Source organism: Jaculus jaculus, chromosome 5 (genome assembly GCF_020740685.1).
Source record: "Jaculus jaculus isolate mJacJac1 chromosome 5, mJacJac1.mat.Y.cur, whole genome shotgun sequence".
NCBI lineage: Eukaryota > Metazoa > Chordata > Mammalia > Rodentia > Dipodidae > Jaculus > Jaculus jaculus.
In genome coordinates this window covers 50,168,626-50,187,512 of record NC_059106.1, presented here as the reverse complement: position 1 = coordinate 50,187,512, position 18,887 = coordinate 50,168,626, and the positions used below count along the sequence as shown (strand labels likewise).

The 18,887-nt window shown below is 52.3% G+C and overlaps 1 protein-coding gene across 3 annotated transcripts in view; it reads right to left on the bottom strand.

The window, feature by feature from the left end:
• Crocc (ciliary rootlet coiled-coil, rootletin) overlaps positions 1–17,453 on the bottom strand; it is a 48,794-nt gene extending 31,341 nt beyond the window's left edge. The window contains exons 1-8 of one of the 3 annotated variants that reach the window (XM_045149051.1): positions 17,410–17,453; positions 10,299–10,440; positions 7,979–8,133; positions 2,038–2,223; positions 1,865–1,948; positions 1,731–1,792; positions 1,474–1,639; positions 885–991 (exon numbers count right to left, since the gene is read on the bottom strand). In XM_045149051.1, coding sequence (XP_045004986.1) covers positions 885–991; positions 1,474–1,639; positions 1,731–1,792; positions 1,865–1,948; positions 2,038–2,223; positions 7,979–8,113 — 740 coding nt within the window. In that variant the 5' untranslated portion in view covers positions 8,114–8,133; positions 10,299–10,440; positions 17,410–17,453. Of the gene's footprint in view, positions 1–884; positions 992–1,473; positions 1,640–1,730; positions 1,793–1,864; positions 1,949–2,037; positions 2,224–7,978; positions 8,134–10,298; positions 10,441–10,970; positions 11,101–17,409 lie in introns of those variants that run through there. The other 2 variants (XM_004657607.2, XM_045149050.1) reach the window with 2 other exon arrangements.
• Positions 17,454–18,887: the final 1,434 nt, after the last annotated feature.

The following is an 18,887-nucleotide window of genomic DNA, read 5'->3' as shown; positions in this document are numbered from 1 at the left end:
TTGGAGAGGTGGCTTAGCAGTTAAGGCACTTGCCTGCAAAGTCTAAGGACTGGAGTTCAATTCCCTAGTACCCATATAAGGCCCGCTATACAAGGTGGCATGTATATCTGCAGTCTGTTTGCAGTGGCTAGAGCACTCATTCTCTTTCTATATGTTTCTTTCTTTCTCTCTCAAAATAAATAAATAAACAAAAATAAAATAATTTAAATAAAAAATTTTGCTCAGAGGACCAGGCGTGGTGGCACATGCCTTTGATCCCAGCACTCGGGAGGCAGAGGTCGGACGATCACCATGAGTTCAAGGCCACCTTGAGACTACATAGTGAATTCCAGGCCAGTGTGGGCTAGAGTGAGACCCTACCTCAAAAAAACATTTTTTTTTTTTTCTCAGAGCCAGGCATGGTGGCACACACCTTTAATTCCAGCACTGGTGAGGCAGAGTTAGAAGAATTACAGTGAATTCAAGGCTAGCCTAGGACTATATAGTGAATTCCAGGTCAGTCTGGGCTACAGCAAGACCCTATCTTGAAAAAAATTAAGTAACTAATTAATTAATAAAGTCAGGAGCTTCAAATTCTAACCCAGTTACCAACTGCTATGACACCTTCATGTCCTCGCCTGTGAAATGGAGAATATGACAGTTCCTGCCTCAAGGGAACACTGAATACTAGATGAGATAACGTGCCCAAAGAGCCTATCTCCACGTAAACCCCTGCTAACGCTGACTGCCTGGGCTGTGCCAATGGCTACATGTTATCCCTGAATCCCCACATGCTGGGGACACAGTAAGTTGCTGAGTCAAACTGGATTAGAGGGGAGGGGCTGCCATGAGCTGCGGTGGTGGTCTCCCAAGCTGCCTCCCACTCCCCACCAGCCAGGCCTCACCTCTCTGTGCCCATCTTTGCCTCGCAGACCAGACGTCGGAGCCCCACTACCTGCCTCCAGAGAAGGAGCAGGCGGCTGTGCTCGCTGCTGAAGTAGGCATTGAAGGACTGCAGGGAGACAGCCAAGTGAGCCACTGCCGGCGGGAGGAGGCCACTCTGCTCCTCCCCAGCACCTGGGCTCTGATGCTGGTTGGGGGGGGAGCGGGGGTCAGCATGTCCCAGGGAAGAGACCTGGGTATCTTCTCAAGGGTGGCTTGCTGGGTTTTACTGCTACCACTGGCTGACAGAGGTGGCAAAAAAGGGCAGAAAGGACCAGGGACCAGGGACCAAGACTTGCATCCTAGGTGCCTGGGGTGTGACCATGACTCAGCTCTTTAAACGAGAACCATGATTGATCACCATGTGCTGTTATGAGGAGTGGAAGAAAACTCACACCTGGCACATGGCATGGGCTAATGAAGGCCAGCCTCTACATGACGGCTGTCACAGGCTCATTGGGCCAGGCTCCCCGGTCCCTCTCCAGGTGTGAGGACTCATCCCTCTGCAAGGGCCCCCACCCTGCAGGACTGGCCCGCTGGCCCTGCGCACACCTCCTCCTCGCGCCTCCAAGCCGCCTCCCGCTGCTCCAGCTCCTTGCAGCTGCGGGTCCAGTCGCTGGTCACCTTGCGGATGTCCTCACTCAGAGCCTGGTTGGCTGAGCCTGCCTGTTCCAGCTGCTCCCGCAGCAGAGAGTTCACCTGGGCCAGACTGGCACTCCTGGACGGGACAGAGGAGCCCAGTGGGCATCTGCTACCTCACTTACTTGCCCAGGAAGCATCTGTGCCCGCCAGCCTTGCCACAGCCTCACCTCTGCTGTTCCTGCTCCAGGCGCAGGAGGGCGCTCTCCAGGTCCTGGCTGTGCTCTGTGTCCTGGGTGGAGGGAGGGGCATCAGAGCAGGCAGGCAGAGCGGAGGCCTGCCCCTGCTTGACCAGGGTACCCACCCTCAGCCGCTGCTGCTCCAGTTCTGTGGACCTGTCCAGCAGCTGCTGCTCCAGCTCGGAGCACTTCTTCTTGTACTGGAGAATCTGGTGGTAGGTGGGGAACAACATCAGCCCCCAGGGCAGGGAAAGAGCAAAATCAAGTGAGGGCAGGAGCGGGAGTGGACAGCCCTGACCTTGGCCTGCAGCCTCTGCACCAGCTGGGCCTGCCGCTGCTGGCCCTCCTGGTAAGCCTGCAGCTTGCGCCGGTAGGAGGCCTGTTCCTCCTGCAGCTGCCTCCGCAGCTCCACGCTCTGCCGCACTAGCCCCCTGGGCTCCTGCGCCTCCGGCTCCCCAGACTCCAGCCGCACAGCCTGCTCCAGCTGCAGGGAAGGGCTCCGAGTGAGAGGCCTGCAACTCCTGGCAGTGGAGGTCCAGGCTTCTTTCTGTAGGGGGCACCAGGCTGCCCACACTCACAGTGCCCATTGCAGGCTGACGGCCCAGCAACCCAGGAGGAAGGCAAGCCCAGGACATGGTACAAAACAGGTGCATGCTGTGCAGAAGCGGTATGCATGGGCACCCAGGCGGGGCACACGTGGGTACACAGGGGCATGCATGGACTCATGCACATGGGCCACAGTCACATGCACACAAAACAGAGCCATGCCTTGAGGTAGACTATCACTGCCCTCTATGCACTCTGGGCCTGGGTCAGAACTCTTAGCCCTTCCCCACTTGTGACCATGTCTCCCTACCTCCCTTTCCTGCCCAAGGCAAGGTCATTAAAGCCTGGGTTTTGTGAGGTGCCACAGCTCACAACCAGGAAAATTTTGAGGCTACAAATTAATGACATGAGTACACGTGAGTCAAATCAAAACAGAGGCACTGGCGCACATATGCAGGTCTCAGCTTACTGTCAGCAAACACAAAATGCACAGAAGCACCCTCAAATGTCCAGGGTGACACTGATGTGCTCCCAACACACACATGACATCACAGTCTGTATGCTGTGCTAGGGAGACGGCTCAGTGGTTCAAAGCAATTGCTGAACAAGCCTGATGGTCAGGGTTTAGATGCCCAGAAGCTACATCAAGCTAGTCGCAAGCAGCACACGTGTCTATAATCCCAATGGGCCTGTAGCAGTGGAAGGTGGGGTCAGGGGAATCCCAAAATTAAGGCACTTGCCTGCAAAGCCTGATGACTTGGGTCTATTCCCCAGTACCCAAGTAAGCCAGGTGCACAAAGTGGTATATGCATCTGGAGTTTGTTTACAGTGGCTAGAGGTCCTGACTGGACTGCCCATACACACACACACACACACACACACTCTCTCTCTCTCTCTCTCTCTCTCTATATATATATATATATATATATGTACACGCGTGTGTGTATGTATGTATTTCTGTCTGTATCTCCTTACTTGCAAATAAATAAGTGAAATTTTAAAAAAAATTAAATTTTCCAGGTGTGGTGGCACATGCTTTTAATTCTAGCACTTGGGAGGCAGAGGTAGGAGGAGCACCATGAGACTACATAGTGAATTCCAGGTCAATCTGGGCTACAGCGAGACCCTACCTCACCCCCCCCCCCAAAAAAAGGGTTCTTTATTTGCTGGCACATGCCTTTAATCCCAGCACTCAAGAAGCTAGCGAGACATTTGCTACCGACCTGTAGCCACCAAGCAGGCGGAAACCCTGGCTGCCACCTTCCTCAGCACCTTTAATCCCAGCACTCGGGAGGTAGAGGTAGGAGTGAGTTCGAGGCCAGCCTGGACTACAGAGTAACTGTGAGCTCCAGTTCAGCTTGGGCTAAAATGAGATTCTGCCTCAAAAAAAAAAAAAAAGAACCATACGATGTCATCCCATCTTGTACCTGCTTTGCGGCCTCTCACCCCTACTTCTCCCTTATCTCTGCTGCTCCTCTCACCTCCTCCCCAGGCAGCGTGCAGCGAGCCACCCTCACACTCCATCGGCACACAGAAGCCTGCGCACTAGCCATGGCCTTCTCCCTTCCCTCATCAGGGCCATGTTGGTCCTGGGGGTCCTTCATCTTCCTCCAGCTGGCAGAGGAGGAGCAGCTGAAAATTAGCAGACTCACTAGGGTTCTGAGCACACCCAGGGCTGGGGACAGCCAGTGAGATGAGCCCCAGCCCAGGCGACTCTGATCCCATCCCACACTCACTCTCCACCTCACAAGCACCAGGCCTTCTACAGCCTCATCAGGGCCTCCACACACCCATGAGCCTGGGGCCAGACCCATCAAAGAAAGGAGAGCAGGTCTCCTCAAGACCAACCCGGGGCCCAGGAGGTTCAGGTGCCCTCCAAACTTGCATTGACCCAGTATACTCAAAAGATGCTTTTATTTATTTTATTTTATTTTTTGTTTGTTTTTCAAGGTAGGGTCTCGCTCTAGCCCAGGCTGACCTGGAATTCACTCTGTAGTCTCATGGTAGCCTCGAACTCACTCCTACCTCTACCTCCCAAATGCTGGGATTAAAGGCGTGCACTACCACGCCCGCTTTCAAAAGATGTTTTTATGAGCCACCACAGCCCAGGGACATGCTGTGCCCACTGGGGTGACACCAACAGGGAGAGCAGGCATGGCTGCGGGGGTCTTCACTGTGAGGTGGGAAGGACATGAGCTAAGGGCATTGAGGGAGGTGGCAGCTGGGGTTTCTGCCTGCTTGGTGGCTACTGGCCGGTAGTAAATGTCTGCACAAGGTCCACCCAAGTGGGGTGGGTGGGCAGTGTCCACATCCGGCCATGGTGGTCCCGAAATGTGTGCACACCTCCTGGATGGAACACTGAGCATGCTCACAGAGAGGTGTGCTTAGCCGCTGTCTGCACACAGGGTCCTGCATGCTTTAGTGCGCACTGGGTACTGGCTGACAATTTGGTGTCCAGACTTTCCTGTGTACCTGGGCGAGCTGAGTCTGGCTATGGTCTACGTTGTAGTACAGGCACTGTGTCCATCTGTGTGTGTCAGGATATGAGCCTGTGTGTGTGTGTGTGTGTGTGTGTGTGCGCACACGCACGCGCATGGGCCAGTAAGGTATGGGCACAATGTCATGCAGGGCTCAGGGGATGTCTTGTCTCCTCAGGTCTCAAGCAATGGGAGTGACTGAACTTGGATTGTCTGTGTGCCTCTGTGGTGGCCCGGTTGAGGTCTATGCTTCTGCTGTCTGTGTGCAGCTGGAAGATGCAGGACAGTGGGCTGTGCTGCGTCGTGGGTGCATGGCAGTGATGTGACTGCCCCATGCTGGGTGCCTGGATAGGACTCTGTGGTGTCTGATGAGGGTGTGGGGAACACCGAATCTGAGTGCACCTACTTTGTGGGCTTGTGTTTCTGGGTGATGTCCATTGTGTGGGGTCTGGTTGTGGCCAGCACTGTAGTTTGTTTTGGTTTTTCAAGGTAGGGTCTCACTCTAGTCCAGGCTGACCTGGAATTCACTATGTAGCCTCAGGGTGGTCTCGAATGCATGACGATCCTCCTACCTCTGCCTTCCAAGTGCTGGGATTAAAGGCGTGCGCTGCCACACCCGGCAGCACTGAGTGCTATGCTTCGTGACTCTGATGCCGCTGGCTTCTGTGGTGCAGAGGGGTTTAGGCAGTTGCTGGGGACTCCCACTTCCTCAGTGCTCAGTGCCAGGCGACTCCTAGTCACACTTCATCCCTTTCCACAAACTTTGCCCCTCACAAAACAGCCTTTCAATTTTCCTTGAAATTGTAAAAGGAAGGAGGCTGTCACAAGCCAGGATGAAAGTAGTTTACTGTCTCCCTTAGCAACCGCTGCCCTCCTGCCCCATTCAATTCACTCAGTCCAGATTGCCATGGATACTGGGAAGCAGGGTTGGGTGGGGGGATCTATTCTCTGGAGCTAAGGGAAAAAGCCTCCTTCCTTTTCTACCTACCTCACCCTATATCTGCTCCTTGGGGACCCTGAGGTCCTCTCTGACCTGCGTGGTAGCTTCTGTAATTCCCTGCCTCAATTTCTCTACAGTTCATGGATCCTAACCCTCACACATCCCCTATTTCAGAGGGACTGTGGGATTTGAGAGAACAGAACAACCTCACTGACTGCCCCAACCCAGCCTACCACGCAAATGTGGGGATGAGGGGGAGGAGCTGCCACTTGCACACACAGGGGTGACAGCATCAGGGAGAATGTGTCATAGACCACCAAGCCCTGGACCAGGGTTCTCAGCCCAGCTCCACCACTAACCTTATGCCTATCATGCCCCACTACAGGCCTCAGTCTTCCCATCTGTCATAGGATAATAACTAAACTTTTGTATTCTCTGTGGCCCAAAAGGCCTTAAAGATCATTCTCACCCAAGCCCTGACTGCCTGAAGGTAGCATGTCACACAAGCTGTCTCAGACACAACAATTTGGACACCAGGTTCCCTGAGCTACCATAGGAGGAAACTATCTAAATGAATGCAGTTTCCTAATCCCCACGACAGCCCCAGCAGCTGGGTCCCAGCAAAGAAGGCCCTGCCACCTCCTGCCTTGTCCTCCATTCCTCTGCTACCCAAGGTGACTAAAAGGCAGCCCCCTGGGGATCTGGCACTGTGCCTGGGGCCAAGAAAGGCCTAAGTCAGAGGAGGCTGGCTCAGGGCCCTATCACCAGTAACAATGTGGGACTCTGGCCAGCCGGCCTCCACACTCCCTGCAAAACCTGAGAAATAAGTTCTGCCCTGTCCCCAAAGCTAGGGGGCCACCCTGAGGCCTCCACTGTGCTCTTCAGCAAGTCCCAACAAGTCAGGGGCTTGTCCAAGCTGGCAGCTATCAGGATGCGGACATATCCCACACTGGAAGCTATTCAGAGATGCATATGTGTCTTCCCAACATGAGCACAAACTGACAGGCCCTGCCACAGGGGACTCTACTGCAGCCCAACTGGCTCTTTTCACACCCAAGAAACAAGTGCAATGTTCAGTCCTGGTCTGGGAGCCAGGAGACCAGGGCACTTGTCTGTGATACCAAGCCTGGCGCTTTCCCTCTCTGAGACTTTATTTTCTCCTCTGTTAATGGACATCATAATGGGTCCTGACCTTGGTGCAATTAAATGTAAAAGGCTAGGCTGGAAAGATTGCTTAGTGGTTAAGGCCTTTGCCTGTGAAGCCAAAGGACCCAGATTCAATTACCCAGGACCCTCGTAAGCCAGATGTAAAAGGTGGCGCATGTGTTTGGAGTTTGTTTACAGTGGCTGAAGGCCCTGGAGCACCCATTCTCTCGCTCTCCCTTCCTTCTTTCTATCGCTCTCCAATAAATAAAATAAAAATAAATATAGCTGGGCATGGTGACACATGCCTTTAATCCCAGCACTTGGGAGGCAAAGGTAGGAGGATCACCATGAGTCCAAGGCCACTCTGAGACTACATAGTGAATTCCAGGTCAGCCTGGGCTAGAGCAAGACCCTAACTAGAAAAAAACAAAATAAAAATAAAATAAAATATATGTAAAAGGCTTAGCATATTCCTGACACATAGTAGGCATTCCATAAACAGTAGCTACTATTACAACTGTTATTATCACCCACAGCCTCCCATGTATACCACCCCATCACATCCCACACACCCCATCATTCATCCAACTCTCACCACCCTTCAGCTACCACCAACTCCTTAAGCACAAGCTTAGAGCCCAACACAGAGAGTACACCAAAGTATCTTATAGCCTAGTCCCCACCTACCGGCCACCAGACCCTGGGATCCCTACAGTCTGCAGCACAAGTCCCCACATGAACATGCAGACAGGCTTGGCTTCCCTTCCTTCCCTGCCCAGGCCCCACTTCATAGGTTTGAGGGTTGCCACAGACCAACCTACAGCATGCCCAGCACCTAGCCATAACCTCAACCCCAAGGCTCTTGGGAACGGGAGCCCCGGGAGATGTTCAGAGCCTCAAGTGAGTCCTGCTTTTTATGGGGCACACAGGAATGGTGCCAGATACTTGCTCCACCCAGTGCTTCTGATTCCATGTCACACTGTCACCCCCACGACAGAAAATCAGCTCCCAAGGGGAGCCATGGGCTCAAGCCTATTCCAGTTGGCAGAAGCCAGGCATCCACCCTTGTTCAGGCCATGGACCTGGTCAGGACATCTCCCTACCCAGGCCCAGTCTTCAGCAGCACCCACCCTCTCGCTGACTGCGTTGTACTTAATGGCAAGCTCATCACGCTCGGCTCGGCTCTGGGCTAGCAGATCCTCCACGCGGGACAGCTCCTGTTGTAGCAGCTGGTTCTCCTCCTGCAGTGACAGCATCGAGGCCATCTCTGGGTCCTGCAGTGGGGCTGGCAAGGGACAACGAGCCATGGTTGGCTTCTGCCTGGGTCCAATGGGACACCAGCCCCCGTAGATGTTCTACTCATCTGTGGGGCAAGAGGATGGACCAAGGTACTCAGGAGCTGAGGTGGGAATGGCTGCGCTACCTGGAGGTAAATAGCTGAGGAACAGGAAGGTGGGCAAGAGGCCAAGAGCTAGATCATGTGCACACAGCTTTAGTCAGTGTGGCCCACGGGCCCAGTGGGTACAGGAGGGAGAGACTGTCTAGGAATCAGGGAACACCTGTCTCTACCTACCCACTAGGGATGTAAGGTCCTGAATTCTTACTCTCTCCTTTTCTAGACTATGCTTCTCAGGTCCTTAATTTTGCTCATCTGTAAAATGGGTGGGAAAGTAACCAGATCCTGACATGAAACCAGGAAGGCCTCATTCAAGGGCAAAGCTTCATTTTTGTTGGCTTTTTTTTTGGTTTTTCAAGGTAGGGCCTTGCTCTAGCCTAAGCTGACCTGGAACTCACTAGGTAGTCTCAGGATGGCCTCAAACTCATAGCGATCCCCCACCACTACCTCCTGAGTGCTGGGATTAAAGATATCCGCCACCATGTCTGGCTTTTTTTTTTTTTTTTCATAGTTTGTTTTTGTGTGGATGCTTTGTGCCAGGGTCTCACTCTAGCTCAGGCTGGCCTGGAACTCACTCTGTAGCCCAAGCTGGTTTGAATTTACAATGATTCTCCTACTTCAGCCTCCTGACTACTAGGGTTAAAATCATGAGCCACAAAACCTGGTCTGGTTTTGGATTTGTTTGTTTTCTTTTTGGTTTTTGGAGGTAGGGTCTCACTCTAGCACAGGTTGACCTGGATTCCACTATGCAGTCTCAGGGTGGCCTCAAACTCCCGGTGATCCTCCTACCTCTGCCTCCTGAGTGCTGGATTTAAAGGCGTGCGCCACCACGCCCGGCTTTGTTTTACCACCATGCCCGGCTTTGTTTTTGGATTTTTTTGGGGGGTGTCTGTGTGGTGTATGCACATGTATGTGTCCCAGAAGCACCCCATACGCTCATTTGTGGCACAGGTCGCCTGCCTGCAGTGTCTAGAGTGGACTGTCAGGTGTGAGTGTCCTGCTCCATCTCTCTCCCGTTTGGTCTTTTTTTTTTAGGCAAGCCCAACAGACTGGCTTTTTTTTTTTTTTTTTTTAAATGCGAGAGAGAGAGAGAGAGAGAATTGGCATGGGGCTTCCAGCCACTGCAATTGAACTCCAGATCATGCACCCTTTGTGCACAGGTGTGAGTTTGCACACTTGTGTCACTTTGTGTGTCTGGCTTATGTGGGACCTGGAGAGTCAAACATGAGTCCTTGGGCTTTGCAGGCAAGCACCTTAACCACAAAGCCATCTCCCCAGCCCTGGTCTTAGCGTTAAGTTGGAGTCTCTCTTTACTGCCTCCAGAACTTGCAGGGCTCCTTCGATCCCTGGCTCTCTGCTCCTCTACAGGACTGGACTTATAGGCATACGTGGACTAAAGCAGCTGTTGTTTATGTGAGATCTGGAGCTCCGTAGTTGGCAGGTTCAGACCCTCGTGTTTGTGCAGGAAGTGCATCTAACCACTGACCCATCTCTCCAGTTCTTACTTTGTTTATTGGAGATAGGATCTTGCTATGTAGTCTGAGCTGACCTGGAACTCACTATATAAGCTGAGCTAGCCTAGAACTCCTAATCCTCCTGCCTGTGCACCTCAAGGGCTGGGATTCCAGACAAGAGTCACTACCCAGTTCTCTCCTAACTTCTAAGACCAAGGCTCAAGGCAGAACAGGCCAGGCTGCAGAAGAGGAAGAAAAAGCAGAGAGCTGGACACATATGGCAGGCTGTCTAGCCCAAGGGAAGGGCTAAGTTTCTCCAACTCTGAGGCTTGAGGGTCCCAACATTCCTGGTCCTCTCAGAGAGATGGCCCAGCCCCTGACTCAGCAGCTGAAGTGCACAGTAGCAGGAATATCCACAACCCTGTCAGCACCATGAACAGAACACAGCCTCCTCTGAGAAGCGGGTCCCTTGTCACAGGGCTGGGCCTGCCTCACTCTGAGGATTCAGGAAATAATTCCTATTCTCTCCATACCTTATGACTGCTGAGGAGGGGATATGAGAAGAGGGGACCCTAAGCATGCATGGGGGTGGGGTAGTACCTGGGCTCTCAGACTGACAGAGGTTACGGGTGATGATCTCCCTGATGTAGACAGGTAGGCTGGCAGGCTGCGAGGCCGTGACCAGATCCTGCAGGCTCAGGCCCTTCTCCTGGCCAGACCCCAGGACATTGCTCCCCAGTGTCTGTGGGGAAAGAAAGACAATTTTCAGGGACCTGGAATCCAGGCTCCCCAGCTTAGATGGAGAAAGGGACAAAGTCCTGTGGCCCGTCTTGAGACATCTCGCCAGGGAAGGGGTCTCTAGAGAAGAAGCTGAATCCTGGCGGTTAGAACTGCAAAGAGCCCCTGGAAAGAGACTCTTGTGGTCATCCTGCCCAGGCACACTTCCTGAAGGCCAGAGAAGAGAACCAAAGGCCACAGCTGGCTCATGAACACCCCTCCCCCAAAGGCAAGTACCCATCCTAGGTATGGAGATTCTTGCTGGGCTTGAGTCAGCATTCTCTCAAGCGCAAGCACCCCAGTACCCACTGAAAGGCACAGGGATTGGACAGTCCGAGTCACTTGTATACCCTGGGAAGCTGAAAGCTGGGGCCCCTGTGCCCCCTCCATCACATCTCCCTGTAAACAACCCCCAAGGTGAACCCCACCTCTCAACCCTCCTACTAGGCCAGCTCCTCTGGCAGGAAAGAGCGGGCACAGTCCCCAAGGACCCACCTGGATCACAGTCTCCAATGCTAACTGGACCTGCAGGGACCCTGCCAGCCCCAAGTTCATGGGCGCTGTGGGCACCCTGTAGCCCCCCTCTCCAGGGCTCCAAGATCAGCTCAGAGCGCGCCCCAACACCAGACCGCTGCGCTGAGCACCCAGCGGATTACGCTTAAATCCCCGCGGTGACCCCACGTGACCGCGTGGTGGGCGGAGCGGAGAGGGAGGGGGAGGGCAGCGGGAAGCAGAGGAGGCGGGCAGCTAATGCCCCTGGGCTAATCCAACATCTAGGAGAGGAGAGGACAAGGGAAACAGTAGAGAAACAGGAGTGAATGGAACGGAGAAGGCAGGAGGCAGGACCCCACACCCTCTATCCCATTCAAGCTGTGGCGGGGGGGGGGGGGGGGGGGGGCGGTTGTAGAGCCTTCCAAGCCCAGGGGGTGTGGTGGGATGGACAGCGGAAGACCTAAAGGCCAGAGTCCTAAGTCTGCGGGAGCATCTTTCGCTGACCCAGAACGGGCTCGCATGGTTGGCTCAGAAAGCATTCCCAGGGTCTGGGCAAGGGCAGGCGCTTCAGAAGACACCAGCGCTCAGACCCCACGGCCCTGCCTGTGCGCCCCAGGGCAGCATCCTTACCTGAGTGTAAGACACAGGATACTATCGATCCTTGCCTCACACGAGCTGTCTGGGGATCAAACGAAATAAGTCTCTACTCATCGACAGTAGGTGGCGGGATGGCAGGCCCACAACTCAACTGATTTTTATCGGATTCGAAAAACTCAACAGGTACAGTCCCTGGGCTGCAGGGGTCTGGGTCCACCCACAGCATCCCATAGTTCCCTCTGTGCAGCAAGGCAGCTGTCACCTTGTACCAATAACATCACCTTTCTGAGCCTTTACTTCTTTTGTTTTATTTTATTTTAATTTTTTTAAATTTATTTAAGAGAAAGAGGCAGGTAAATAAAGAGAGAAATAGCACGCCACTTCAGATCAGCCCCACTAAGATCCTCCTGAGGGACTCTTCTATCCTTCCCTGTCCACCAGCCGGAAAGATATAACTCTGGGGTCCCAGGGAAGATTCTCTGTCCCAGAGATATGTGCTAAACACTGAACAAGATGTCATGAATGAGGAATTAGCCTCTATCATGTTAGCCTCTGAGGTTTAGGGTTCCCAATCACATAGCCAATGTTTCCTTAATTACGACAAGCAGTTGGTGGGGACTAGTGAGGGCTATTGTTCCCACTGTCTTCATTATTTGCCAGTACAAGGCTCCTCCCAGGCTCACTTTAGAACCTGGTGCCTGGACCCTGGCCTTCAACCAGTTTGGGAAGTAGGTAGTTCTTTGCACTGTTTCCCTGGCCCAGCCAAAGCCTCCCCTTGCCTGGCCCTTCCTGCACACTCCAAACTCCATTTGCCACTTGTGATGATTTATATTGATGGTCAACTTGACAGGACCTAGAAATGCCTAGGAAATGAGCCCCTGGGCCTGCCTGGGAGTGATGCTCTAGATTACATTAACTGAGGTGAGGAGAGCACCCTAACTGCGGGCGGCACCACTCCCTGGACTGGGGTCCTGGACTGTACAACAAGGAAAGCGCTGGCTGAGCAGCAGCAGTCCTCACACTGCCTTACTGTGGGCTGAATGTGAGCAGCTGCCTCAGCTCCTGCCACCACGCCTTCCTCTCCATGAGGGACTGTGACCTGGAACTATAAGATGAAACCAGCCCTTCCTTCTTCCCTCCCTTCCTTCCTTCCTTCACGTTGTTTCTGTTCACTTGCTCACAGTAACAAGAAAGTAACTAATACACTATGCCTCACCAAAAAGCCCTCAAGGATTACTTGTGAGTTACAAAGCTATTAGCTTTTCTTACCCCCTTGTTATCTTCTCATTGCTACCTAGACTTTATAAGAAAAAGATTGGACCAGAGGCTGAAGAGACAGCTTAGTGGTTAAGGGGCTTGCCTGAGAAGCCTAAGGACCCAGGTTCAACTCCTCAGTACCCACATAAGCCAGATGCATGTATGGAGTTCGTTTGCAGTGGCTAGAGGCCCTGGTACACCCATTCTCTCTCTCTCTCTCCCCATATATATATATGCCTCACTCTCTCTCAAATAAATAAATACATATATATATATTTTTAAAGCTGGGCAAGACACCTTTAATCTCAGCACTTGGGAGGCAGAGGTAAGAGGATTGCCAAGAGTTCAAGGCCACCCTGAGACTACCATAGGTCAGCTTGAGCTAGAGTGAGACCCTACCTCGAAAAACCAAAATAATAAATAAATAAATAATGAAAACTAATAAATCAAATAAATAAATAAAAGATTGAACCAACCATGAGTCAGGCCTCATACCCCAAACATCACATTCGTACCTTGCCTATCTCAGCCTTGCTGGCAGCCCCATCATACCATACTGTTCTGCCGACTTCATAGCTGGCAACACTAAGGGTCAGTGAGGCTAAATAATTGACTCAAACTCACCAGCCATGAGGTATTGAAGCCACAGCTGAGACCCAAGTCAGCCTGGTTCCACAGTTTTAAGCAAAAACAGCAACTACCATTATGTGGCCCTTACCATGTGCCAGGCACAACCCGGCCTCTGGTGTATATGATGTAAACCACTGCCACCTTCCCTGCTGAGAGGCGCCCTCCCCTCCAGGTCTCCTGCTTCCTTCCCTAGCCCCAACTCTATTCTACTTTCACACAGTGAGATCATGTCGTTTCTTTGTTTAAAGCCCCCCACTGGCTCTTGTCTACAGCCTAAAAGACCTGCTGGATCTAGCCCCAGTTCACCTGTCCAACCTCATCTCCCCATCACTGATTCAGCTCCAGCCACAGTGATTCTTTAGACACACCAGACGTGCTCCCACCTGAAGGTCACTTTCTTTAAGATGTCTTCCTCCTTTTTCACGAGGGTCTGCATGTTATCAGATCCTGGCTCAAAAATGTTACTTTCTGGGCTGGAGAGATGGCTTAGCAGTTAAGCGCTTGCCTGTGAAACCTAAGAACCCCGGTTCGAGGCTTGATTCCCTAGGACCCACGTTAGCCAGATGCACAAGGGAGCGCATGCGTCTGGAGTTCGTTTGCAGTGGCTGGAGGCCCTGGCGCGCCCATTCTCTCTCTCTCACTGTCTCTTTCTCCCTCTGTCTGTCGCTGTCAAATAAATAAATAAAAATAAACAAAAAAAAAACTGTAAAAAAAAAATGTGCCAGGTGTGGTGGCACATTCCTTTATCCTAGCACGTGGGAAGCTTAGATAGGAGGATCACTGTGAGTATGAGGCCAGCCTAGGATTACAGAGTGCCAGGTCAGCCTGGGCTGGAATGAGACTCTACCTTGAAGAAAAAAGAAGAAGAAGAAGAAGAGGAGGAGGAAGAGGAGGGGGAAGAGGCAGCAGCAGAAGCAGCAACAGCAGCAGCTGGGATTGGTGGCACTCGGTTTTAATCCCAGCACTCAGAAGGCAGAGGTAGGAGAATTGCCTTGAGTTCAAGGCCACCCTGAGACTACATAGTGATCATCCTGGGCTAGAGCATGACCCTATCTTGGGAAAAAAAAAAAAAAAATCAACAACCAGAAAGAAAGACAGTGTCACCTCTGAGAGAGCTAACAACTCTGGTCTTCCAGCTTTCCAGCTAATGTGGTCCCAGCCGGTAGCTTATTCACTGAATTCACTGTCTCTTCCAAAGTCAAGGACCAAAGGCCAGCATGGTGCACACCTTTAATCCCAGCACTCAGGAGGCAAAGGTAGGAGGATCACCATGAGTTTGAGGCCACCCTGAGACTACAAAGTGAATTCCAGGTCAGCCTGGGCTAGAGGGAGACCCTATTTCAAAAAAAAAAAAAAAAAAAATTGGTGGGGGGAACTAATCAACTTTGTTCATTGCTACCTCCACAGTACTTAAGGTACAAAGTTCCATGAACAATTGTTGAATGAATAAATAATGAATCACTGGATGAGTACCGAGACAAGCAGTAATGCAAGTTAAGCATCCCTACCTAATCTGAAAATCCAAAATTTTTCTAGTCATGATGCCACAAATGGTCCACATCTGACTTCATGTGATATGTCAGTCAAATCTCAGGCACACCAAAAACATTATATAAAATTACCTGGCTCTGGGGAAAACCAACTGCTCTCTAATTGGACTGAAGGCCCACTCTAAGGGAGGGAATACATGCCTGATACTGAAAACCTAATCAAAAGCCTATGGCAGGGAGGTCATAAGCCTTAGGAATATAAAGCCGGCTGTTGTGTGGATAAATGAATATATTACTTTCACCAAACTGCCCTGAAAGCGCTAAACTTAATGTTCATATTCATATATTTTTTTTCTTTTTTTAAAATTATTTATTTATTTATTTGAGAGTGACAGACATAGAGAGAAAGACAGATAGAGGGAGAGAGAGAATGGGTGCGCCAGGGCTTCCAGCCTCTGCAAATGAACTCCAGACGCGTGCGCCCCCTTGTGGGACCTGGGGAACCGAGCCTCCAACCAGGGTCCTTAGGCTTCACAGGCAAGCGCTTAACCACTAAGCCATCTCTCCAGCCCCATATTCATATATTAATGCTAATCTCACTTCTGGTTAGAGAAGCTTCTCTTTTCAGATGGCGATGCCCACTGGGATGACCCAAATGGCAACATGGTGATGAGAAGAAGGGACGGAGGAGTGTCCAGTACTGAAACATCTCACACCCTCCAAGGCTCAGGGCCCACTGCGGAAGAGGTGGAGGAAAGAATGTAAAAGCCAAAGGACGGGTACCACTCCCTACACAACAACTGTCTGGACAGAAATTGGCCTCAATATCTAAGACTTCACAGTGCCTAGCAATAACTACACAAGACTCTCATAATAGGAAAGAAATATAATGACATCAAATTAAAAGAGAGACTAATGGAGAGAGGGAGGGGATATGACGGAGAGCATAGTTATGAAGGGGAAAGCGGGGGAGGGGAGGGAAATACCATGGTTTGTTGTCTGTAAGTATAGAAGTTGTCAATAAAAAAAATATATATTTTAAAAAATTACATGCAGGCTATGTTGATAAGATATGTAACAATGAATTTTGTTTAGACTTGGGTCCTAAGCCCAAAGATATATTACGTCTATGTCAATATTAAAAAAAAAAATCTGGGAACTGGAGAAGTAGCCCAGTTGGTAGCGTGCTTGCCTAGCATACATATAACCCTAGCTCCGAACCCCAGCACTGCATAAAACTGGACCTGGAGGCACATGCCTATAAATCACACTGCAGAGGTGGAGGCAGGAAGATCAGAAGATCAAGGATATTCTAGTTACTCAACCAGAATAGGAAATTAAATGGAATATAGGTAAGAACAATCCTTTCTCTTTGGCTTGGGGTCACAAGGGCAAATCTCAACCATGTCTGGTGACACACAAGGAAGGACACGAGTAAACCCATGTCCAGCACCTGCCCCATCCCAGAAATCCGGGGTTAAAACGTCAGTTTCCCCACATAAAACTCCTGGGAGTTACAGGTGCCTAGGTTCCAGTGGACTGAGAATAAAAGCATAAGGGCAGGAGGGGCAGATGAGGGGCCTGCGTGTGCGGGAACGCCCCCAAACAGCCCAGTCAGCTCCAGGGGTCCTTCCTGGCTTTTCTTGCCAGAGGCCGCCCTCATCCTGAGTTACTTATCAGACCCTGCTGTGAGCGCAGGAGGAAATCGCAGGGGCTGAAGCCTCATGGCCGCCTCAAACAGGGTCCCAATCCTCAAGATAAATCCGGTCCCCAGAGGGTTTGGCAGATGGCGGGGCGTTGACAGACCGTCCTCTCAGACTTGCGTTTGCACAAAAGCATTAGCAAGGTCGCTCAAAATGCCAATTTAAGAGACGCTGGCGGGCACAGGAGCGTCTGCTGCGTTCTGAGAGCCCCTCGAGGTAAAGGCCCCAAGTCCCCTGCTCAGGATCCTGAGGCCTTGCCATCCTGGACAGCTCAGTGCCCGCGCTGGGCCTCAGTTTGCTGGTTTGTGCAATGGAGGCCCTTACGCCCGGACTGGGCTGCAGGGAAGACGAAACAGCATCCCACCGGGGTCGGGCAGGCTGGCGGGGGAGAGCTGGCACTCGGGAAGCCTCGTGACCCTCGGGAAGGGCGTCCCGGGAGACTCCCCGCATAGGGGGCGACAGGACCCCTGGTCAGAGGGGCGCTGATGGGGGTCCAGCACCCCGGCAGGCTCCGGCCCTCTGCTGCCCGGCGGCCCGTGAGAATCGGGCTGGGTGTGCGCGCGTGCGACGGCCTCAGAGCCGGCGGCCGCTCGACTCCCGACCAGGCCGGACCTGACCGGGTCGCACGGGGCGCCCGGAGACCACCACCCTCCCGGACGTGGCTCCAGCCCGCCCCCTGGTGTCACCGCGGCCCCGCGCGCAGCCTCCTCCGCCAGGCGCTCCCGCCCCGTCCCCGCCCCGCGCACGCGCGCCGCCAGGCCCTACCTTCGCTCGCCGCCACGGCCGTGGTCCAGCGGGCCAAGCCGAGGGGGCGGGGCCTACGCCGCGCGGGACGGGGCGGGGCCAAGAGCACGACGGGGCGAGCGCCGCCTGGTGGAGAAGGACGCGCCAGGGCAGGTGTTACTTGCCAGTGGACCCGTTTACCGCTTGGCACCTCCCAGAACGCCTTGAAGCAGGTCCCCCTGGGGCCTCGCTGCTGCCAAGGTAGCAGGACAGGGTTACCGCCCAGATCCAGCTGCAGTCCTACTGCCTTACAGGTACCAAATCTCCAAATCCTGGCCTAAGATAGCGACCAGATAGCCCAACTAGACAAGCAATGGGAGGGTGGCATTCCTGCCAGCCCTTCAGAGCCATAGGAGCAATGTGAAAGCGTTAATGATCTGATCGCGGGGCTCTGGCCTCCATTTGTGCACCTGTACCATGGTGATGCCCACGTGCTCTGTCTAGTTCCAACAGCTTATGTGTTTCCCGCTGATGGGATGGGGCTGAAGTCATAAAGGAAACCAGGCCTTCTCATTTGGGGGAAGGACAGTATCTTATGTAGCCCAGGCTGGTCTCAAATTCACTATGTAGGTGATGATAACCTTGAATTTCTGATCTTCCTGCCTCCAAGTCCAGGGTGCTGAGATTACAGGTGTGCACCACTACACATGATTCATGTGGTTTTGGAGATTGAACCCAGGTTTTTGTGCATGCTAAAAAGCTCTCCAACAACTTAGGCACATTCTCAGCCCTGGAAAGCAGACCTACTAAATAGACTGCACTGTGCACATCTCCTATTCATTTCTTCAGTAAAAATACCTCCTTCTGTTCTTGAAGACATTTGTCAAATCATTCTTTAAAAGGAGGTGGGGGCTGGAGAGATGATTTAGCGGTTAAGGCACTTGCCTGCGAAGCCCAAGAACCCATGTTCCACTCTTCAGATCCCACGTAAGCCAGACGCACAAAGGTGAGGCAAGCAAAAGGTCTCACATGCCCACTAGGTGGCACAAGCATCTGGAGTTCAAGTTCAGTGACTGAGACCCTGGAGCACCAATTCTCTCTCCCTCTGTCTAAAACTTAAGAACAGAGAGATGGTTTAATGGTTAAGGCACTTGCCTGCAAAGCCAAAGAACCTAGGTTCCATTCCCCAGGACCCACGTAAGCCAAGAGGCATGACAGCACATGTGTCTGGCATTTGTTTGCAGTGGCTGGAGGCGCACGCATTCTCTATCTGCCTCTCTCTCTCCCCCTCAGCTTAAAAAAAAAAAAAAAAAAAGCAAAAGTGGCAGGCTTGACTCTGTTGAGTCAGGCAGGGTAGGCTCTTGGGGTGGTATGGTTTTGTATTTGGATAAGTACCCAGCAAGAAAAGCCAGCAGGCCCAGTACTGCAGGTTGTTTGGGGCATGGTGGGAGAAAGGTGTGCATGTGTGTAGTATGTGTAGTGCTGGCAGGCGTATAAACAGCACTCCCTGTGCGCATGCA